Consider the following 24,503-nt stretch of genomic DNA (forward strand, 5'->3'; position numbering starts at 1 on the left):
TGCATGGAGCGTATCCATGTATGGAAGTGAAACGTGGACGATAAATAGTTTGGACAAGAAGAGAATAGAAGCTTTCGAAATGTGGTGGTACAGAAGAATGCTGAAGATTAGATGGGTAGATCACATAACTAATGAGGAGGTATTGAATAGGATTGGGGAGAAGAGAAGTTTGTGGCACAACTTGACATGAAGGAGGGACCGGTTGGTAGGGCATGTTCTGAGACATCAAGGGATCACAAATTTAGCATTGGAGGGCAGCGTGGAGGGTAAAACTCGTAGAGGGAGACCAAGAGATGAATAAACAGATTCAGAAGGATGCAGTAGGTACTGGGAGATGAAAAAGCTTGCACAGGACAGAGTAGCATGGAGAGCTGCATCAAACCAGTCTCTGGACTGAAGACCACAAGAACAACAACATATATTCATGTTCAGAAAAGAAACGCAACACCTGGAACGACTAGAGACAGGATGTCCATATTCACAGGACATGTACCCTAGTACGTTCTGCAGACACGATTAGCTTTTCAGGCATGTCGGCCAACGGGTCCAAGGTCAACATCGATATTGCGGAGCAACACCACCTAGTTGCAAAATGTGCCTGCCGCTCGTTTTGTCGCTATAATCCGAACGTAATGGATCAGTGTGAGTTTAACAGACGTGCAGGATGCCTCGCTGGCGAATACGCGGACTGCAACGTCAAATCAGTCGGCTTTAAAGAGGGAGTATTATTGGCACGAGGGAATATGATGCATCCATCAGGATAAATTGCTGCTCTTACGAGATGAAGTGTTTTGGCAGTGCAATGCCGTATTAGACAACGAGACGGATCAGGTCACAACACCCAGCATATCTACCCCCCCCCCTCCCCCTCCGTAGAGAAGATCGACACCTCAACCGAATGGCATTGCAGGACCGCAGGACCAGTATGGGTTCCCCTCGGCTCTCGCCTAACTGTGGAACAGCGTAGAAAGTCGTACACTGTCAGGGGTGACAGTCCGTCGCAATTTATTACAGCATGGGTTGGGTTACTTGCGCGTCGTCCACTTCTCCGCCTACCTCTGACGACTGTGAAGAAATATGCTAGACGGGAATGGTGTATGGAACGACGTCATTGGGGCAAAGGAATGACATCAGATAGTGTTTTCGGACGAATCCAAGTTCTATTTGCTTGAAAAATGATCGCCACATTTTGGTTCGCCACTGACATGGGGAGCGGCGTTACAGAGACTGCATTCGCACAAGACATACAGCGCCAGCTCAAGGGCTGATGGTGTGGAGTGCTTTTGGGTACAACCACAATTGGAGCACGTCCAGGGCACCACAACCAGTGGAAACTACGTGAATGACATCATGCTGCCTCTAGCCATACCCTTCCTACACAACAACCCAGACGACATTTTTCAGCAAGACAATGCACGACCACACTCTGCTGCGCGCCTTCTTGGTGTCGCAGGATGTTAGCCTTTTACCCTGCCCTGCCAGCTCACCAGACTTGTCGCGAATCGAAAATGTGTGGGATATGATGGAACAATGGGTGCAGTGCTGTGACCCTCTGCCAAACACCGCAGATGAACTTTAGAACCAGAGGAATGCAGTGTGGACGGCTGCACCACAGGACGCCATTCGCGCCTTATACGCATCGATGTCATTAAGATACTAGCCAGAATGCTGTGGAAATGTTTTAACGTATGGAGGTAACAATAATCTGTAGCTCAGTAACTAAATTTCCTGTGCAATCCAGTATTTACTGATAGATAGCCTTCTATGACATTGACTTTAATGACTTATGCCCATTAATTAAAGAAAGAAACATACCCCAACACGGTGATTTAAGTAAATGCAGATGAGGAATGCAGCCAACACGCCTACAAATAATAACTACACACATCAAAAAAAGTTTTGCAATACCCCGGTTCCTTCTGAAGATTGACATTGACTGTGGATATTGTATCACAAAACCAGTCCCTTTGACTGTTCAGAGATGTCACTAAATCCGCCCAAAGATCTAAACAACCATACATGAGCAGCACCTATTACACAGGGGGGGGGGGGGGGGGGGGGGTCCGACAGCCGATCAGTTCCAGTCATTCCACCAGGAAAGAAGTACACAGCTCGTGTTGGAGTTCAACCATGCCTAGACGGTCAATACCTCGGTTCGATCGAGTCCGCATTGTTACTTGGTGCCAGGAAGGACTCTTAACACGGGAAGTGTCCAGGCATCTCGGAGTGAACCAAAGCGATGTTGTTCGGACATGGAGACATAGTGAGACAGGAACTGTCGACGACATGTCTTGTTCAGGCCGCCCAAAGGCTACTAATGCAGTGGACGACAGCTACCTACGGATTACGGCTCGGAGGAACCCTGACAGCAACGCCACCATAATGCTTTTCCTGCTGCCACAGAACGTCGTGTTACGAGTCAAACTGTGCGCGATAGGCTGAATCATGCGGAACTTGATTCCTGACGTCCATGACGAGGTCCATCTTTGCAAACACGACACCATGCAGTGCGGTGCAGATGGGCCCAACAACATACCGAATGAACCGCCACGATTGGCATCACGTCACCTTCGCCGATGAGTGTCGCATATGCCTTCAACCAGACAATCGTCGGAGACGTGTCTGAGGCAACCCGGTTGAACGCCTTAGACACACTGTCCAGCGAGTGCAGTAAGACAGAGTTTCCTTGCTGTTTTGGGGTGGCGTTATGTGGGGCCGACGTACGCCGCTGGTCGTCATGGAAGGCGCCGCAACGGCTGTACGATACGTGAATGCCATCCTCCGACAGATAGTGCAGCCATATCGGCAGCATATTGGCGGGGCATTCGTCTTCATGGACGACAATTCGTGCCGCCATCGTGCACATCTTGTGAATGACTTTCTTCAGGATGACTACACCGTCCGACTAGAGTGGCCAGCATATTCTCCAGACATGAACCCTATCGAACATGCCTGGGTTATGTTCGAATGCAGAGTCTCGCGGCGATAACATTGAATAAAATGTTCTCGGGTCTCAAACCGCGTCAATTGCTTAAAACTACACGAGCTTTCGGCCAAGCACTCCTTGACCATTGTCAAGTGTTATGACTGCCAGTGGGCTGTTGGTGCGCCCTTATTATACGCTTACTGCCGGTTGTGACGTCACTGGTGCCCGTGACATTGCCATATATGGGCATGTTTTGAGTCGGCATTCGATATGCCCTCTTCAACGGCGCGATCTCTGGATCCCACGCAGCGCTGAGCTGCAAGCCACCTTCTCTATTCAGGGTGTTTGCGGTAATTTTTATTTCAATAGCTTCCTGTATTAAACTGTCCCAGAAGCCGTTAGTGCGAGCTACGACAGAGGTATCGCCAAATTTTACGTGGTGACCGTTTTCTAACGCATGCTCAGCTAACGCAGATTTCTCTGGATAGCGTAGGCGATAATACCTCTCATGTTCTTTCCTGCTTCGTTCCACAGTGCGCACTGTTTGTCCGATGTACTTCTGGCCACACTCACAAGGTATTTCGTAAACTCGAGGTGTTCTGAGACCTGCAGCGTCTTTAACTGGTCTCAGTAATTGACGGATTTTCGTTGGAGGCCTGAAGATCGATTTGATCTTGTGTCTTTTCAGCAGGCGGCTTATCTTGCCCGACACAGAGCCACAGAATGGCAGCAAAGCAAGTTTCTTTTCCTGCTCTTCGTCGGCGGTCTTATTCCGATATTTCCCAGAAATCACTTCTTTCACTTGATGGGCGCTGTAGCCGTTATTCCTGAAAACCTTGCGTAGGACGTTCAGTTCGTGGGGCAGGTTGTCGTCGTCTGATATTACTCTTGCACGATGCACCATGTTTGCAATACCGTGCGCTTCTGTGCCTTGGCCACAGCGTCTACAGAAAACCCACCCACACAGACCTGTACTTGCACGCTACCAGCCATCATCATCCAGCACAGCAGCGACGAAGAGCAGTAAAAGAAACTTGCTTTGCTGCCATTCTGTGGCTCTGTGTCGCCGCCTGCTGAAAAGACACAAGATCAAATCGATCTTCAGGCCTCCAACGAAAATCCGTCAATAACTGAGACCAGTTAAAGACGCTGTAGGTCTCAGAACACCTCGAGTTTACGAAATACCTTGTGAGTGTGGCCAGAAGTACATCGGACAAACAGTGCGCACTGTGGAACGAAGCAGGAAAGAACATGAGAGGTATTATCGCCTACGCTATCCAGAGAAATCTGCGTTAGCTGAGCATGCGTTAGAAAACGGTCACCTCGTAAAATTTGGCGATACTTCTGTCGTGGCTCGCACTAACGGCTTCTGGGACAGTTTAATACAGGAAGCTATTGAAATAAAAATTACCACAAACACCGTGAATAGAGACGGTGGCTTGCAGCTCAGCGTTGCGTGGGATCCAGCGATCGCGCCGTTGAAGAGGGCACATCGAACGCCGACTCAAAACATGCCCATATGTGGCAATGTCACGGGCACCAGTGACGTCACAGCCGGCAGCTAGCGTATATAAGGGCGCACCAACAGCCCACTGGCGGTCATAACACTTGACAATGGCCAAGGAGTGCTTGGCCGAAAGCTCGTGTAGTTTTAACCAATTGACGCGGTTGGAAACCCGAGAACATTTTATTCAATGCCTGCGTAAGATTGAAAAGGGCTGTATATGGGCGACGTGACCCACCAACCCCTCTGAGGGATCTACGCCGAATCGCCGTTGAGGCATGGGATAACGTGGACCAACAATGTCTTGATGAATTTGAGCATAGTATGCCACGACGAATACAGGCACGCATCAATGGAAGAGGACTAGCTACTGGGTATTACGTGGTACCGGTGTGTACAGCAATCTCGACTACCACCTCTGAAGGTCTCGCTGTATGGTGGTACAACATGCAATGTGTGGTTTCCATGAACAACAAAAATTATGTTTATGTTGATTTCTATTGCAATTTTCTGTACAAGTTCCGGAACTCTCGGAACCGAGAGAACTTTTTTGATGTGTATATAATACGAGGCCCAGCATGTCGAAAAACACCGACTGATGAGACTATTGACACCGTTGTGCAGATCTAAAGATGGTCATGACAGACAAAAATCTATAGTCATTTGATGTACGTTTGCATATCAATCAATGGGCTTAATGAGTATGAAAATCAACATTCCCTGGATCGACAGTTCCCTTTAGTGCGATGATGTAATTCGTATTTCTATGATCTGCTCGGTTGCATTGATTTCCTAACCAAACTAAACTCCTCCCGAACAGGCCATGAAGGCCCAAAGGTACTGACCGGCCGCCGTGTCATCCTCATCCCATAGACCTCTCTGGATGCGGACATGGAGGGGCGTGTCATCAGCACACCACTCTCCTGGCCTTATGTCAGTTTCCAAGACCGGAGCGGCTATTTCTCAGTTTGCCTCACAAGGGCTGAGTGAACACCATTTGGCAACAGCGCTCGGCAGACTGGATGGTGACCCATCCAAGTGCTAGCCCAGCCCGACAGCACCTGACTTCGGTGATCTGACGGGAACCGGTGTTACCAATGTGGCAAGGTGTTTGAGTTTGTTTGATAGCTCTCATTATTTACGAGATGGGGAAGTTACAGTATGCACAACGAAAGAAAATACCTGATAATTAAGGTGGGCCCAGTGCGATAACTTTGAGCACCTTCTACAACCAATCACAGAATTCAATTTAGTTTCCGTTTCTATGGCAGTGTCTCAGTGATGGCGCTATTGTAGGCAACCATTACGCAGTAGAATTTTTAGGTTTCTGTGTCCCAGTATGTAAAAACGGCACCTTTATAGGAGCATTTAGCTGTTCATCTACATCCATACTCCGCAAGCCACATGACGGTATGTGGCGGAGGGTACCTTGAGTACCTCTATAAGTTCTCTCTTGTATTCCAGTCTCGTATTGTTCGTGGAAAGAAAGATTGTCGATATGCCTCTGTGTGGGCTCTAATCTCTCTGATTTTATCCTCATGGTCTCTTCGCGATATATGCGTAGGAGGAAGCAATATACTGCTTCACTCCTCGGTGAAGGTATGTTCTCGAAACTTCAACAGAAGTCCGTACCGAGCTACTGAGCGTCTCTCTTGCAGAGTCTTCCACTGGAGTATATCATCTCCGTAACGCTTTCACGATTACTAAATCATCCTGTAACGAAGCGCGCTGCTCTCCGTTGGATCTTCTCTATCTCTTCTATCAACCCTGTCAGGTACGGATCCCACACCGATGAGCAGTATTCAAGCAGTGGGTGAGCAAGCGTACTGTAATCTACTTCCTTTGTTTTCTGACTGCATTTCCATAGGATTCTTCCAATGAATCTCAGTCTGGCATCTGCTTTACCGGCGATTAATTTGATATGGTCATTCCATTTTAAATCACCCCTAATGCCTACTCCCAGATAATTTATGGAATTAACTGCTTCCAGTTGCTGACCTGCTACATTGTAGTTAAATGATAAAGGATCTTCCTTTCTCTGTATTCGCAGCACATTGCGCTTGTCTACATTGATATTCAATTGTCATTCCCTGCAACATGCGTCAATTCGTTGCAGACCCTCCTGCATTTCAGTACAATTTTCCATTGTTACAACCTCTCGATATACTACAGCGTCATCTGCAAAAAGCCTCAGTGAACTTCCGATGTTATACACAAGGTCATTTATATATATTGCGAATAGCAACGGTCCTACGTCATTCCCCTGCGGCACACCTGAAATCACTCTTACTTCGGAAGACTTCTCTCCATTGAGAATGACATGCTGCGTTCTGTTATCTAGGAACTCTTCAATCCAATCACACAGTTGGTCTGACAGTCCATATGATCTTACTTTGTTCATTAAACGACTGTGGGGAACTGTATCAAACGCCTTGCTGAGGTCAAGAAACACGGCATCTACCTGGAACACGTATCTATGGCCCTCTGAGTCTCGTAGACGAATAGTGCGAGCTGGGTTTCACACGATCGTCTTTTTCTAAACCCATGCTGATTCCTACAGAATAGATTTCTAGTCTCCAGAAAAGTCATTATACTCGAACATAATACGTGTTCCAAAATTCTCGACGTCCCTCCTTGAAAACGGGGATGACCTGTGCCCTTATCCAATCCTTTGGAACGCTACGCTCTTCTAGAGACCTACGGTACACCGTTGCAAAAAGGGGGGCAAGTCCCTTCGCGTACTCTGTGTAAAATCGAACTGGTATCCCATCAGGTCCAGCGGACTTTCCTCTTTTGAGCGCTTTTAATTGTTTTCTCTCTCTCTGTCATCTATTTCGATATCTACCATTTTGTCATCTGTGCGACAATCTAGAGAAGGAACTACAGTGCAGTCTTCCTCTGTGAAACAGCTTTGGAAAAAGACATTTAGTGTTTCGGCCTTTAGTCTGTCATCCTCTGTTTGTGTACCATTTTGGTCACAGAGTGTCTGGACATTTTGTTTTGATCCACCTACCGCTTTGACATAAGACCAAAATTTCTTAGGATTTTCTGCCAATTCAGTAGATAGAACTTTACTTTCGAATTTGTTGAACACTTCTCGCATAGCCCTCCTCACACTACATTTCGCTTCGCGTAATTTTTGTTTGTCTGCAAGCCTTTGGCTATGTTTATGTTTGCTGTGCAGTTCCCTTTGCTTCCGCAGCAGTTTTCTAACTCGGTTGTTGTACCATGGTGGCTCTTCTCCATCTCTTACGATCTTGCTTGGCACATACTCATCTAATGCATATTGTACGGTAGTTCTGAACTTTGTCCACTGATCCTCAACACTATATGTACTTGAGACAAAACTTGTGTTGAGCCGTCAAGTACTCTGAAATCTGCTTTTTGTCACTTCTGCTAAACAGAAAAATCTTCCTACCTTTTTTAATATTTCTATTTACGGCTGAAATCGCCGATGCTGTAGCCGCTTTATGATCGCTGATTCCCTGTTGTGCGTTAACTGTTTCTAATAGTTCGGGTCTGTTTGTCAGCAGAAGGTCTAATATGTTATCGCCACGAGTCGGTTCTCTGTTTAACTGCTCAAGGTAGTTTTCAGATAATGCACTTAAAAATTTTTCACTGGATTCCTTATCCCTGCCGCCCGTTATAAACATTTGAGTCTCCCAGTTTATATCTGGTAAATTAAAATCTCCACCCAAAACTATAACATGGTCGGGAAATCTACTAGAAATATTTTCAAAATTTTCCTTGAGGTGTTCTGCCACAACAGCTACTGAGCCAGGGGTCCTATAGAAACATCCAATTATCATGTTTGAGGCTACTTTAACCGCGACCTTCACCCAAATTATTTCACATTTCGGATCTCCGTCGATTTCCTTCGATACTATTGCACTTCTTATCGCTATAAACACGCCTCCCCCTTCACTGTCCAGCCTGTCTCTGCGGTATACATTCCAATCTGAGTTTAGGATTTCATTACTGTTTACATCTGGTTTCAGCCAACTTCCCTAGTACCATGTGGGCATTGTGACGGTTGATTAATGAAAGCAGTTCTGGGACCTTTCTATAGACGCTTATGCAGTTTACTATTACCATATTAATATTGTTATTCCCTGTTGCGTTTTGCCTACTGCTACCTTGTCGCGTCTCAGGAGGCGTCTTGTCGGGCCTAAGGAGGTAATTCTCTAACCTAAAAAACCCACATGTGCTCTCCACACGTACTCTGCTACCCTTGCAGCCGCTTCCCGCGTGTAGTGCACGCCTGACCTATTCAGGGGGACCCACATTTCTCCACCCGTTAGCGGAGGTCGAGAAATTTGCATCCCACATCTCCGCAGGTTCGTCTGGGTCTCTGGTTTAAGCCTTCGACACGGCTCCAAACCAGAGGACCGCTATCGGTTCTGGGAACGACACTACAAACAGATTCCACCCCACGAGCGAGGCTTTCCGCCTTCACCAACTCCGCCAACCACCTGTATGAACTGAGGATGACCTCTGAACCGAGACGGCAGGAGTCATTGGTGCCCACTTGAGCAACAATTTGCAGTCGGGTGCACCCAGTGCTCTCTATCACCGCCGGCAGGGCCTCCTCCACATCTCGGATGAGACCCCCGGCAAGAAGACAGTTTGAACACTGGCCTTCTTCTCCGACATTTCCGCTATTTCCCTAACATTGGAGCTCCCAATCAGTAGTAAACCCCTCCCCCATGTGCCTCCTCGGACCTTGCTGAAGGAGCGGCCACATGTCCACTCACAGGCAGAGCGGGCGATGCCACACGACCAGCCTCCACATTGACCCTCCGCCTCTTGCCCCGCGAACGCCGCTGAACCCACCACTCCCCATGGAGAGAGGGTGGCCCAACCGCGCCCGGTTCCCACGAAGACGTCTCGACAGCAGGGACAGTGGGTGAAGGATGTAACACCTGGGGTGTACCATGCGACGCACCTGACTCCCCACTGCCGCTACACTCGGAGGCAGCAGTCCGAAGACGGCTGACCGCGGCCATCAACACGTTCAGCTTTTCGCGAACAGTGGCCAGCTCCTCCAGCGTCCGTACACAGCAGTCACACATCCTATCCATCCTAAGAAATCAACAATTTACTGTAGAGAGTTAAGTAATCAACTTTTAACTAGACTGCTAATTCACTAAAGGCGGCTGATAGCTGACTAAACTGTGGTTACTAGACACTGCCTCAGGACTGTATTCTAAACAAAGACGAAATCTATGGAATACTACACTCCTGGAAATGGAAAAAAGAACACATTGACACCGGTGTGTCAGACCCACCATACTTGCTCCGGACACTGCGAGAGGGCTGTACAAGCAACGATCACACGCACGGCACAGCGGACACACCGGGAACCGCGGTGTTGGCCGTCGAATGGCGCTAGCTGCGCAGCATTTGTGCACCGCCGCCGTCAGTGTCAGCCAGTTTGCCGTGGCATACGGAGCTCCATCGCAGTCTTTAACACTGGTAGCATGCCGCGACAGCGTGGACGTGAACCGTATGTGCAGTTGACGGACTTTGAGCGAGGGGGTATAGTGGGCATGCGGGAGGCCGGGTGGACGTACCACCGAATTGCTCAACACGTGGGGCGTGAGGTCTCCACAGTACATCGATGTTGTCGCCAGTGGTCGACGGAAGGTGCACGTGCCCGTCGACCTGGGACCGGACCGCAGCGACGCACGGATGCACGCCAAGACCGTAGGATCCTACGCAGTGCCGTAGGGGACCGCACCGCCACTTCCCAGCAAATTAGGGACACTGTTGCTCCTGGGGTATCGGCGAGGACCATTCGCAACAGTCTCGATGAAGCTGGGCTACGGTCCCGCACACCGTTAGGCCGTCTTCCGCTCACGCCCCAACATCGTGCAGCCCGCCTCCAGTGGTGTCGCGACAGGCGTGAATGGAGGGACGAATGGAGACGTGTCGTCTTCAGCGATGAGAGTCGCTTCTGCCTTGGTGCCAATGATGGTCGTATGCGTGTTTGGCGCCGTGCAGGTGAGCGCCACAATCAGGACTGCATACGACCGAGGCACACAGGGCCAACACCCGGCATCATGGTGTGGGGAGCGATCTCCTACACTGGCCGTACACCACTGGTGATCGTCGAGGGGACACTGAATAGTGCACGGTACATCCAAACCGTCATCGAACCCATCGTTCTACCATTCCTAGACCGGCAAGGGAACTTGCTGTTCCAACAGGACAATGCACGTCCGCATGTATCCCGTGCCACCCAACGTGCTCTAGAAGGTGTAAGTCAACTACCCTGGCCAGCAAGATCTCCGGATCTGTCCCCCATTGAGCATGTTTGGGACTGGATGAAGCGTCGTCTCACGCGGTCTGCACGTCCAGCACGAACGCTGGTCCAACTGAGGCGCCAGGTGGAAATGGCATGGCAAGCCGTTCCACAGGACTACATCCAGCATCTCTACGATCGTCTCCATGGGAGAATAGCAGCCTGCATTGCTGCGAAAGGTGGATATACACTATACTAGTGCCGACATTGTGCATGCTCTGTTGCCTGTGTCTATGTGCCTGTGGTTCTGTTAGTGTGATCATGTGATGTATCTGACCCCAGGAATGTGTCAATAAAGTTTCCCCTTCCTGGGACAATGAATTCACGGTGTTCTTATTTCAATTTCCAGGAGTGTATTATTAGTACTCGAAAATTAAAGCTTCCTAAAAGCAAAAACACACGGAAAAAGAAGTGACAAGTAAGAAAAACACAGTTAACACTTAAATTTACGTAGCTTGCTGCACAGGAGATGTGAAGCAGACAGCCGTTACGACGACTGTGTGAGTAATAATCCTTATACGCAGGAACGGGTGAACGTATCAAATTTTAAGTTATGCCACGTATTAAGATCTACGGTCCCTTGGTGCTGTACAAAGTTTAAGTTTCTAAGTCAGTGTAATCAAAATTTACAGCCATTTATATTACTTATTTTGATACTCGAAAATTCAGTCATGGAAACCTATAGGCTGCTTCCCGTTGACCTAGACTCATGCAGTTTGCAAAAACGCACAATTTCACACTACAAGTAAAGGATAAAATCAGAAAATTATTAATATGTAACTATTTGACACGGAAAGAATAATTTGCGTTTTTTATCCCCCTGTCCATCCGTCCATGTCTTAAGACCACTTTTTCTTCTGAACAGGTTAGCGTATCAAATTCAGATTCATGTCACATTCTGAGATCTATGATCCGTTGATGGTGTAAAATTTAAGCTTGTAAGTCAATGTAATCAAAAGAGTCGGCAATTTATGTCACAGATGTTGCTACTCGAAAACTCACTCAGAGGAAACCATAGGACACTTTCCGTTAGCGAAAAATCATGAAATCTGGCAAGAAGCAAGTTTCCACATATAAATACAGTAAAAGAATCTGGAAATTTTAAATTGTAATTATGTCACATATTTTTTTACCATGAAACATACCTTGCATACATCATCCGTCAAAATAATAACAGATTAACATTAGTTCATGCAAACAAAAAATGTAATTTGTACACATGTCTTAGTAAGTAAATAAAAAATATTCTGTTTTCATATATAAACTGAAGTCCCGTGTTTGCTTCTTTTTGTACGTCCGGGATAATCTGACTAACTAAACTGGAGACTTTGATAAGGTCTTGGTATTCTTGGAACCGATATCTTGCCCTGATGAAATAACTATTTTAATATATAGGGAAAGGTGTGCTAAAATTACGTACCATATGTGAATAACAGGGTAAGACTGGCATACCCCTTGTTCTGAGAAATATAAATTTCCAGAGAAAAATCGGTACACACACACACAAACACAACCACACACACACACACACACACACACACACACACACACACAATCATACAAACACACACACACACACACACACACACAGAACAATCTGTGTATGAGTCCTATTCGCACTCCACCAATTTTTCCCTTCTCGTATCTAATTTTAGCACATCTTCCTCTACACAGGGTGTTACAAAAAGGTACGGCCAAACTTTCAGGAAACATTCCTCACACACAAAAAAAGAAAAGATGTTATGTGGACATGTGTCCGGGAACGCTTAATTTCCATGTTAGAGCTCATTTAAGTTTCGTCAGCATGTACTGCACTTCCTCGATTCACCGCCAGTTGTCCCAATTGAAGGAAGGTAATGTTGACTTCGGTGCTTGTGTTGACATGCGACTCATTGCTCTACAGTACTAGCAACAAGCACATCAGTACGTAGCATCAACAAGTTAGTGTTCATCACGAACGTGGTTTTGCAGTCAGTGCAATGTTTACAAATGCGGAGTTGGCAGATGCCCATTTGATGTATGGATTAGCACGGGGCAATAGCCGTGGCGCGGTACGTTTGTATCGGGACAGATTTCCAGAACGAAGGTGTCCCGACAGGAAGACGTTCGAAGCAATTGATCGGCGTCTTAGGGAGCACGGAACATTCCAGCCTATGACTCGCGAATGGGGAAGACCTAGAACGACGAGGACACCTGCAATGGACGAGGCAATTCTTCGTGCAGTTGACGATAACCCTAATGTCAGCGTCAGAGAAGTTGCTACTGTACAAGGTAACGTTGACCACGTCACTGTATGGAGAGTGCTACGGGAGAACCAGTTGTCTCCGTACCATGTACAGCGTGTGCAGGCACTATCAGCAGCTGATTGGTCTCCACGAGTACACTTCTGCGAATGGTTCATCCAACAATGTGTCAATCCTCGTTTCAGGTCAAATGTTCTCTTTACGGATGAGGCTTCATTCCAACGTGATCAAATTGTAAATTTTCACAATCAACATGTGTGGGCTGACGAGAATCCGCACGCAATTGTGCAATCACGTCATCAACACAGATTTTCTGTGAACGTTTGGGCAGGCATTGTTGGTGACGTCTTGATTGGGCCCCATGTTCTTCCACCTACGCTCAATGGAGCACGTTATCATGATTTCATACGGGATACTCTCTGTGATGCTAGAACATGTGCCTTTACAAGTACGACACAACATGTGGTTCATGCACGATGGAGCTCCTGCACATTTCAGTCGAAGTGTTCGTACGCTTCTCAACAACAGATTCGGTGGCCGATGGATTGGTAGAGGCGGACTAATTCCATGGCCTCCACGCTCTCCTGACCTCAACCCTCTTGACTTTCATTTATGGGGGCATTTGAAAGCTCTTGTCTACGCAACCCCGGTACCAAATGTAGAGACTCTTCGTGCTCGTATTGTGGACGGCTGTGATACAATACGCCATTCTCCAGGGCTGCATCAGCGCATCAGGGATTCCATGCGACGGAGGGTGGATGCATGTATCGTCGACATTTTGAACATTTCCTGTAACAAAGTGTTTGAAGTCACGCTGGTACGTTCTGTTGCTGTGTGTTTCCATTCCAAGATTAATGTGATTTGAAGAGAAGTAATGGAAAGTAAGCGTTTCCGGACACATGTCCACATAACATATTTTCTTTCTTTGTGTGTGAGGAATGTTTCCTGAAAGTTTGGCCGTACCTTTTTGTAACACCCTGTATATTATAATCAGTATGTGGGGAAAGAGCTCTGGCAGGACCTGAATGATCCAAGTACAGGGCGAGTCAGTAACTGTTGCCACCTAGAATAACTCAGAAAGTATTATAGAAGCTGAAAAGTTTGAGGGACAAATGTTGCATGGGACAACGGGGCCCAAATAAGACGTGGTTTTTTGTTGCTAAGTGGGGTCGCGTCAGAGATCTGAAGGTCAACTTTGTCTTTTTAAATGGGATACTGTAGCTTGGTACTTTTTTTTGGTAGCGGCTATCGAGACGAATCGAATGTCGTGTAACAGGTCTTTGAAGGTCAACGAAGGTCACAAATGTGCCATTAACGTCCATTTACAGAAAGTGTTCGAAGTGATGACCATTGGTATCAATGCAGTGTTGCAATCTTCTCGTGTATTGAGTGGTATTCCTGATCACTGAAAATTCTCTCTCGTATATCCTGAAATAGTAAATATTCGCCGAATGCGGCGTATCAATCTAACGTAAACATGTAAACACCATTCGACGGTTTCGTAATACAACCGTAACAGGAACAGTAAGACTATTATCGTCGTATCAAGCAAATGTGAATGATGTATGCCTTCGAAGAACAAGTCGATATGCTTCTCATTTACGGAGATTGCCAGCGAAATTCAGTGAGAGCGAGAAATTTATTCGCTGAAAGATATCCTCAACGTACTCACCCTACACGTCGTACATTTAAATGTGTCTGATGAATTGAGAACAACTGGACCTTTAGCGCATCTGAAACATATCTGGCAAAGGAAAGTTACTAACGCCCAAACGGAAATTGGTACTCTTGCCAGTGTGGTTCGAGATCCTTGTGTTAGTTCACGTGAAATCGCAAGGGAATCTGGCATGAGCCGGAGTAGTGTTGTTCGTGTTCTGCGTCGCCATAAATATCATTCTTACCATATCAGTCTCCACGAAGAATTAACTGGTACAGATTGTATGCGTCGCAGTGAATTCTGCTGATGGGCTCAACTTCAAATTCATAGGGATGACACATTTATTAATTTGATTTTAGTTACTGACGAAGCTACATTCACGAATCATGGAAATGTTAATTTGGATAACACGCATTATTGGGCAACCGAAAATCCATGTGGACTGCGGCAAGTTGCACACCAAAAACCGTGGTCGGTGAGTGTATGGTATGGGATTCTGGAGGACAGAATTATGGGGATTCCGTCGAAGGAAATCTTAATGGTAGGAAGTACACCACATTCCTGCAAGAAACATTATGTCTGTGATTGGAAGAAATACCTTTAGGAACAAGGAACAGAATGTGGTATCAACCCGATCGGTGTCCGGCACATTTTTCGCTGATGGCTAGAAATGAGCTGCAGAGAAAATTCCAAAATCGTTGGACTGGATGCGGAGGAGACGTGTCGTGGTCGGCTCGTTCGCCAGACATGACGTCTCTGGATTTTTTCGTGTGGCGATTCGTAAAAGACATTGTTTATAAAGACGTTCCAACTACAGATGAAGAGATGCGAGAGAGAATTGTCAGAGCATGTACTTCGACAAGTGCCGAAGTGATAAGGAATACCACTCAATCCATGATAAGAAGATTGCAGCACTGCATTGATACCAATGGTCATCAGTTCGAACACCTTCTGCAAATGGAGTTCATGCCACCTTTGTGGCCTTCGTTGACCTTCAAAGACCTTACTATTACGCATCATTGGATTCATCTCGATAGCCGCTATCAGAAAATAAGTACCAAACTATAGCATCAGATTTTTTTAAAAAAATAAAAGGGCCCTGTTGTCCCAAGCAACTTTTTCCCACAAACTTTTCAGCTCCTATCATACTTTCTGAGTTATTCTTGGTGGCTGTGACTCACCGTGTAGAGGATGGGACAGTTTAGTGTGATATCAGCAATGATCAGCTATGGCATGTAGGAATAGTTTACCTTGCGCTGGGGAGAGTGGTATAGGGGAAAATATTAGGTGTGTGGACCAAGGTTAGTTCATGCAAGATAGATTATGAGTATACTGGGTGTAGTAAGTAGCTAGGGATGAAAAAGTTAGCACAAGATAGAAATGGAACAGAATTAAACCAGTTTAAAGGTTGATGACTTTTTTTTAAAAAAAGGGTCAAATTGGAGGAGTGATCATTAGTGATGCACAGACCCCCAGGTAAATCTGTCAAGGCAAGAAAGGTGCCACACTTTAATTACCGTCAGTCCTTTTTTTCCTCTTGTACTCACCGTACACAAGACGGCAATGATGATGGTGCCCGTCCTGAGCGAGCACCCACAACAACACTGGTTTGGAACTACCATCTCTGCAAAAGTCTTTGGTTTGCTGCAGAGAAGTTGTTCTGTAACGAAAGGATGATGGTCACATTCCATACCGATGTTTGAAGCACATTCAGAAGTTAATGGCCATATGCGTCAGAGAGGTGACTGGCAACACTGATTGCACTGCATAGCACTCGACAGCTTTAGCTGTTGCCGGTCTATTTGCTCGTGTTTAACTGGATGAGTGGTATGACATTTGAGAAAATAAGTACCTTACCACCTATGTATAGGTACAATATTAAATGGAAAAAGTGAACTGTAATAGCCTCTGTTGTTGTTGTTGTGGTCTTCAGTCCTGAGACTGGCTTGATGCAGCTCTCCATGCTACCCTATCCTGTGCAAGTTTCTTCATCTCCCAATACCTACTGCAACCTACATCCTTCTGAATCTGCTTAGTGTATTCATCTCTTGGTCTCCCTCTACGATTTTTACCCTCCACGCTGCCCTCCAATGCAAAATTTGTAATCCCTTGATGCCTCAGAACATGTCCTACCAACCGATCCCTTCTTCTACCCATGTTGTGCCACAAACTCCTCTTCTCCCCAGTTCTATTTAATACCTCCTCATGTGATCTACCCATCTAATCTTCAGCATTCTTCTGTAGCAGCAGATTTCGAAAGCTTCTATTCTCTTCTTGTCTAAACTATTTATCGTCCACGTTTCACTTCCATACATGGCTTTAGTTTCCTGAAGAGCAGAAGACTTTGCAATTTTGGAATTCCGTGGAGCGAATACTTACGGAATCCGCACTGTATTGGTGACTCATAGGTCAACTGGAAAATACGGTGGGACACGACCCAAAGGAATAGCATTGCATGGCGTGCTTCTCATAGCATGGCACATGATACGCTTATGGAATTTACCCACTACTGTGATGTGGTACAACTGGAAATGGTTGGTTAATTACAGGGTGATAATTATTAAAATCGACAAACACTGCTAGGGACATCAAAACAAATATTTTCCTCTAATGTCATGTTAAGATTAAGGAAAGGCAAACCTACGTTTCTAGCATTTGTAGACTTAGAGAAAGCTTTTGACAATGTTGACTGGAATACTCTCTTTCAAATTCTAAAGGTGGCAGGGGTAAAACACAGGGAGCGAAAGGCTATTTACAATTTGTACAGAAACCAGATGGCAGTTATAAGAGTCGAGGGGCATGAAAGGGGAAGCAGTGGTTTGGAAGGGAGTGAGACAGGGTTGTAGCCTCTCCCAGATGTTATTCAATCTGTATACTGAGCAAGCAGTAAAGCAAACAAAAGAAAAATTCGGAGTAGGTATTAAAATCCATGGAGAAGAAATAAAAACTTTGAGGTTCGCCGATGACATTGTAATTCTGTCAGAGACAGCAAAGGACTTGGAAGAGCGGTTGAACGGAATGGACAGTGTCTTGAAAGGAGGATATACGATGAACATCAACAAAAGCAAAACGAGGAAAATGGAATGTAGTCGAATTAAGTCGGGTGATGCTGAGGGAATTATATTAGGAATGTGACGCTTAAAGTAGTAAAGGAGTTTTGCTATTTGGGGAGCAAAATAACTGATGATGGGCGAAGTAGAGAGGATATTAAATGTAGACTGGCAATGGCAAGGAAAGCGTTTCTGAAGAAGAGAAATTTGTTAACATCGAGTATAGAGTTAAGTGTAAGGAAGTCGTTTCTGTAAGTATTTGTATGGAGTGTAACCATGTATGGAAGTGAAACATGGACGATAAATACACTCCTGGAAATGGAAAAAAGAACACATTGACACCGGTGTGTCAGACCCACCATACTTGCTCCGGACACTGCGAGAGGGCTGTACAAGCAATGATCACACGCACGGCACAGCGGACACACCAGGAACCGCGGTGTTGGCCGTCGAATGGCGCTAGCTGCGCAGCATTTGTGCACCGCCGCCGTCAGTGTCAGCCAGTTTGCCGTGGCATACGGAGCTCCATCGCAGTCTTTAACACTGGTAGCATGCCGCGACAGCGTGGACGTGAACCGTATGTGCAGTTGACGGACTTTGAGCGAGGGCGTATAGTGGGCATGCGGGAGGCCGGGTGGACGTACCGCCGAATTGCTCAACACGTGGGGCGTGAGGTCTCCACAGTACATCGATGTTGTCGCCAGTGGTCGGCGGAAAGTGCACGTGCCTGTCGGCCTGGGACCGGACCGCAGCGACGCACGGATGCACGCCAAGACCGTAGGATCCTACGCAGTGCCGTAGGGGACCGCACCGCCACTTCCCAGCAAATTAGGGACACTGTTGCTCCTGGGGTATCGGCGAGGATCATTCGCAACCCTCTCCATGAAGCTGGGCTACGGTCCCGCACACCGTTAGGCCGTCTTCCGCTCACGCCCCAACATCGTGCAGCCCGCCTTCAGTGGTGTCGCGACAGGCGTGAATGGAGGGACGAATGGAGACGTGTCGTCTTCAGCGATGAGAGTCGCTTCTGCCTTGGTGCCAATGATGGTCGTATGCGTGTTTGGCGCCGTGCAGGTGAGCGCCACAATCAGGACTGCATACGACCGAGGCACACAGGGCCAACACCCGGCATCATGGTGTGGGGAGCGATCTCCTACACTGGCCGTACACCACTGGTGATCGTCGAGGGGACACTGAATAGTGCACGGTACATCCAAACCGTCATCGAACCCATCGTTCTACCATTCCTAGACCGGCAAGGGAACTTGCTGTTCCAACAGGACAATGCACGTTCGCATGTATCCCGTGCCACCCAACGTGCTCTAGAAGGTGTAAGTCAACTACCCTGGCCAGCAAGATCTCCGGATCTGTCCCCCATTGAGCATGTTTGGAACTGGATGAAGCGTCGTCTCACGCGGTCTGCACGTCCAGCACGAACGCTGGTCCAACTGAGGCGCCAGGTGGAAATGGCATGGCAAGCCGTTCCACAGGACTACATCCAGCATCTCTACGATCGTCTCCATGGGAGAATAGCAGCCTGCATTGCTGCGAAAGGTGGATATACACTGTACTAGTGCCGACATTGTGCATGCTGTGTTGCCTGTGTCTATGTGCCTGTGGTTCTGTCAGTGTGATCATGTGAGGTATCTGACCCCAGGAATGTGTCAATAAAGTTTCCCCTTCCTGGAAAATGAATTCACGGTGTTCTTATTTCAATTTCCAGGAGTGTAGTTTGGACAAGAAGAGAATAGAAGCTTTAGAAATGTGGTGCTACAGAAGAATGCTGAAGATTAGGTGGGTAAATCACGTAACTAATGAGGAGGTATTGAACAGAATTGGGGAGAAGAGGAGTTCTGAGACATCAGGGGATCACCAATTTAGTTTTGGAGGGCAGCGTGGAGGGTAAAAGTCGTAGAGGGAGACCAAGAGATGAATACACTAAGCAGATTCAGGATGTAGGTTGCAGTAAGTACTGGGAGTTGAAGAAGCTTGCACAGGATAGAGTAGCATGGAGAGCTGCATCAGACCAGTCTGAGGACTGAAGACCACAACAACAACAACAACAACAACACTGTCATGTTTTACTATGAAGATTCTTAACCGCGGTAGAAGGATGTGAAAATTAATGAAATTAAGGAGATGAAAATTAATCAGTCCAGCAGACACAGGATTTGAAATTCTGTAGGGCCGACTCTTGTGGACACTGTAATGAATTTGTGACGTCGTCACAGGCTGTTGTGGGAGTGTTATCAATTATCCTTACTCTGTTATCCTGCCGCCACCGTGCTAATTCAAGTTGGTCTAGAGAGCTAAGATGTGTACCGGTGGTTTCGTTCTAAATGGCTCGGAGCACTATGGGACTCAACTGCTGAGGTCATTAGTCCCCTAGAACTTAGAACTAGTTAAACCTAACTAACCTAAGGACATCACAAACATCCATGCCCTCGGCAGGATTCGAACCTGCGACCGTAGCGGTCTTGCGGTTTCAGACTGCAGCGCCTTTAACCGCACGGCCACTTCGGCCGTTTCGTTCTAACGAGTCCTCCAGAGAGCGGTGAGAATTTTTAAGCTACTTTTACTTTTCAGTACCCTGGCTACATCTGAAAGCCGAGTTACATTTATGTCAACGTATTAAACTCAACTTTCTTGTGTTTTGTTAACATCCTAGCAAACAGCTATTGCACGTAACAAGTGTATAAGTGTCAGCGATTATGTTTTGTGTTGGTTGCTTCTGGTAGCAAATCTATGCTTCAGATATTTCTACCCAGATGTTCTTCTTTGGTAATGTACTGTAAAAGCCACCTTGATGAATGATGCTTCGTTAAAAATCCAGCAAGCGGCCATTTGACACTGGGGCTTCTACCTGCTTAATATTACGTTACTGGCCATGGCTCTAATGGTTCAAATGGCTCTGAGCACTATGGGACTTAACTGCTGTGGTCATCAGTCCCCTAGAACTTAGAACTACTTAAACCTAACTAACCTAAGGACATCACACACATCCATGCCCGAAGCAGGATTCGAACCTGCGACCGTAGCGGTCGCGCGGTTCCAGACTGTAGCGCCTAGAACCACTCGGCCACACCGGCCGGGTCATTACTGGCCATTAAAATTGCTACACCAAGAAGAAATGCAGATGATAAACGGGTATTCATTGGACAAATATATTATACTACAGCTCACGTGTGATTACAATTTCACGCAATTTGGGTGCATAGATCTGAGAAATCAGTATCCAGAACAACCACCTCTGGCCGTAATAGTGGCCTTGATACCGTTGGGCATTGAGTCAAACAGAGCTTGGATGGCGTGTACAGGTACAGCTGCCCACGCAGCTTCAACACGATACCACAGTTCATCAAGTGTGGTGACTGGCGTATTGTGACGAGACAGTTACTCGGCCACCATTGACCAGACGTTTTCAGTTGGTGAGAGATCTGGAGAATGTGCTGGCCAGGGCAGCAGTCGAACATTTTCTGTATCCAGAAAGGCCCGTACAGGACCTGCAACATGCGGTCGTGCATTATCCCGCTGAAATGTAGGGTTTCGCAGGGATCGAATGAAGGGTAGAGCCACGGATCGTAACACATCTGAAATGTAACGTCCACTGTTCAAAGTGCTGTCAATGCGAACAAGAGGTGACAGAGAAGTGTAACCAATGGCACTCCATACTGTTACACCGGGTGATGTCTTGCAAACGTCCCCATGTGTTGACTCAGGGATCGAGACGTTGCTGCACGATCCGTTACAGCCATGAGGATAAGATGCCTGTCATCTCCACTGCTAGTCATACGAGGCCGTTGGGATCCAGTGCCGGCCGGTGTGGCCGTGCGGTTCTAAGCGCTTCAGTTTGGAACCGCGTGACCGCTACGGTCGCATGTTCGAATCCTGCCTCGGGCATGGATGTGTGTGATGTCCTTAGGTTAGTTAGGTTTAAGTAGTTCTAAGTTCTAGGGGACTGATGACCTCAGTAGTTAAGTCCCATAGCGCTCAGAGCCATTTTTTTGGGATCCAGCACGGCGTTCCGATTTACCCTCCTGAACCCACCGATTTCATATTCTACTAACAGTCATTGGATCTCGACCAACGCGAGCAGCAATGTCGCGATACGATAACCCGCCATCGCGATAGGCTACAATCCGACCTTTATCAAAGTCGGAAACGTGATGGTACGCATTTCTCCTCCTTACACGAGGTATCACAACTAGGTTTCACTGCTGTTTGTGTATGTGAAATCGGTTGGAAACTTTCCTCATGTCAGCACGTTGTAGGTGTCGCCACCGGCGCCAACCTTGTGTGAATGCTCTAAAAAGTTAATCATTTGCATGTCAAAGCATCTTTTTCCTGTCGGTTAAATTTCGCGCCTGTAGCACGTCATCTTCGTGGTGTAGCAATTTTAATGGCCAGTAGTGTAGAAGAATGTTTCAGGCACGTACCCATGATGTTTCATTTCACGTTATCGATGTTCCGAGGCTTCAAGGGATCATGCAGCATTGCGCTATTCATCTGCGCCAGCTCATCGCCAAAGGTGGGAGGCACATCGAACATGTCATAAGCTAAATCTGAATATCTGTGGTGACAGTCACACGTTGAATAAAGTGTGTGCACGCCGCAGTTTGAAACTAATTTACTTTTTTCCTCATATATTGTAACAATTGTCACCCTGCGTGTGCGATGAAGCACTCACCGTTTGGACGAAAGTAGCGTTCGCAGTGGCCCCGACAGGGAGCTGAAGGGATTCCTTTGCTACCGCTGATTTATCAGGCGTGTGTGTCGCTGGTAACCAACACCACTTTCTTGAACGGTGCCATATGTCTGCCGAATGTAAAATTCCCACACTGGCCTGGGATTTTATATGCGCCTAGTTTCCTAAGGCCAAGACCATTTTGGGCGCAACACAACCCAGTCCTTAGTTCTGCCGATGGACGAATAACTCACTTACGGTCGTATTTCTTGAGGATTATTCCTATTCTTGAAAACATGCCGCCGAAAAACGGCGAGAAGGCGTCTTCAGTGGCCGCCACCAACTCGCCATTGGCGTTCATATATCGAACTCGCAATTGATCGCAATGCATTGCGTGTACTGAGTCATTCAGCTGACTCTACCAATGTTGCTTTATACAGTCTGCAATGTTGTGTACAGCCTTCAAAAACCACGCGCGAGATTTTCGTATTCTCTCGGTCGCTTAGCGTGAACCGTTGGTCCTACAGAAAAAATGAGCAGGACATATTTATCGGAAATTTGATGTAGTTAAAATTTATACTGGGATACGTTTTTGCTAGAGCCCTTAGTTCTCGAGTTATTCAAGAAAATTACATCATTGCGTTCGTCAGGCGTTCTGTCTAAGGAAGTATTGTGCTTGTAAAGGATCCAATTACTAACGTAGTTAGTTTAAGCGTGACGTTTGCAAAAGTCGGATGTTTCGTTATCCTCACTGGCACTCTTAAATTAATAATGTCAACGAAATGGCCGATTATGCTGGTGGTGTAAGAGCGTAATCTATAGCGACCGAAAAAGGTCGAATATCGGGAATAGTTCTTTGAAGCCTGAGATTTTAGTACAGTGGTAGGGAGTGCCATGGGTAACATATTAGAATGGTTCAAATGGCTCTGAGCACTATGGGGCTTAACTTCTGAGGTCATCAGTCCCCTAGAACTTAGAACTATTTAAACCTAACTAACCTAAGGACATCACACACATCCATGCCCGAGGCAGGATTCGAACCTGCGACCGTTGCGGTAGCGCGGTTCCAGACTGTAGCGCCTAGAACCGCTCGGCCACCTCGCCCGGCAACATATTAGAAATATTGACTGGCGAAGGGTGAGTGTGGCGGCGTTCGAAGGTCACTTTTGTTCGTTATCCTTGTTTAATTCGAAAAAGACCGCCTCCAGCGAAAACATATCCCAGTATAAAACTTAACCACATTAAGTTTCCTACAAAAAGTCCTGCTCATTTTTTCTGTAGGACTAGTAGCTCGTACGCAGGGAGGCGGAGAATATGAAAATGTTACGAGTGGTTTCTAAAGGTCAAATATGACAATGCAGGTTGTTTAACACGTAGTCTGTAGCGGTAGCTGAGTCACCCTACATGCATATCAGAAAAACTATTAATTTCGAACACTGCTCTTCTGCTCGTAAGTGTTACAGCTTACCTGGCAGGGTGTTGGAATGTGAGACCGCTTGCCCTCTATGTAGCACGGAGCGTCACACACAACTGCACTTTGCTGGGTGATGACAGATATTGAGCTGCAGATATAACTCTGTGTGGGTCAGTTTGAGTTAGACATTGCAACCCAGCGGTTTGTTGGCTGTTCTTCTAACCAGGATGTCCAGAAATATTAAGCTAGAAGCAGGAAGTTTGGACTGTTGCCGACCGCAGTCCATTTTTAATGCCAGAAGCAGGAATGCTCGACAGATGTAAACGGCAGTGGTTTTTCATCAGAGTATTGTCGCGTTAAGTGAAGTTGCGACATGAAGTCGCGTAGAACGACTGCAACAGTAATGTAAATGGAGGTCACTTCTTATACCTCTGCAGGATGCGGCCCTTGAAACAAGTAGCTCACTTGTTGTTCAGTGACGGTTGTATCTGATGCGTTTCAGGAGTACCTCATCTTCAGAATGTCTGCCAAACTAAATTCAAAGACATGAGAACACAAGCGTATCGTAAAATAATTAATAAGAGTTATGATATTAATAGCGTTTTAGAAGTAAACGAGAAAACTAAAACGAAAATGGTATTCGAGAATTATAAAGAAAATAGGGATAAAGACTTATAAGTTAAATTAAATGCAATAAATCATATTGTATGCGCAAAAATAC

General features: G+C 46.6%; 1 protein-coding gene across 1 annotated transcript in view; it reads right to left on the minus strand.

The window, feature by feature from the left end:
- Positions 1 to 23,958, minus strand: part of LOC124550689 (guanine nucleotide-binding protein-like 3 homolog) — a 43,174-nt gene extending 19,216 nt beyond the window's left edge. The window contains exons 1-2 of the mRNA XM_047125413.1: positions 23,837 to 23,958; positions 16,182 to 16,294 (exon numbers count right to left, since the gene is read on the minus strand). Of these exons, the coding sequence (XP_046981369.1) occupies positions 16,182 to 16,256 (75 nt within the window). The 5' untranslated portion in view covers positions 16,257 to 16,294; positions 23,837 to 23,958. The remainder of the gene's footprint in view (positions 1 to 16,181; positions 16,295 to 23,836) is intronic.
- Positions 23,959 to 24,503: the final 545 nt, after the last annotated feature.

Source organism: Schistocerca americana, chromosome 9 (assembly GCF_021461395.2).
Source record: "Schistocerca americana isolate TAMUIC-IGC-003095 chromosome 9, iqSchAmer2.1, whole genome shotgun sequence".
Lineage (NCBI taxonomy): Eukaryota > Metazoa > Arthropoda > Insecta > Orthoptera > Acrididae > Schistocerca > Schistocerca americana.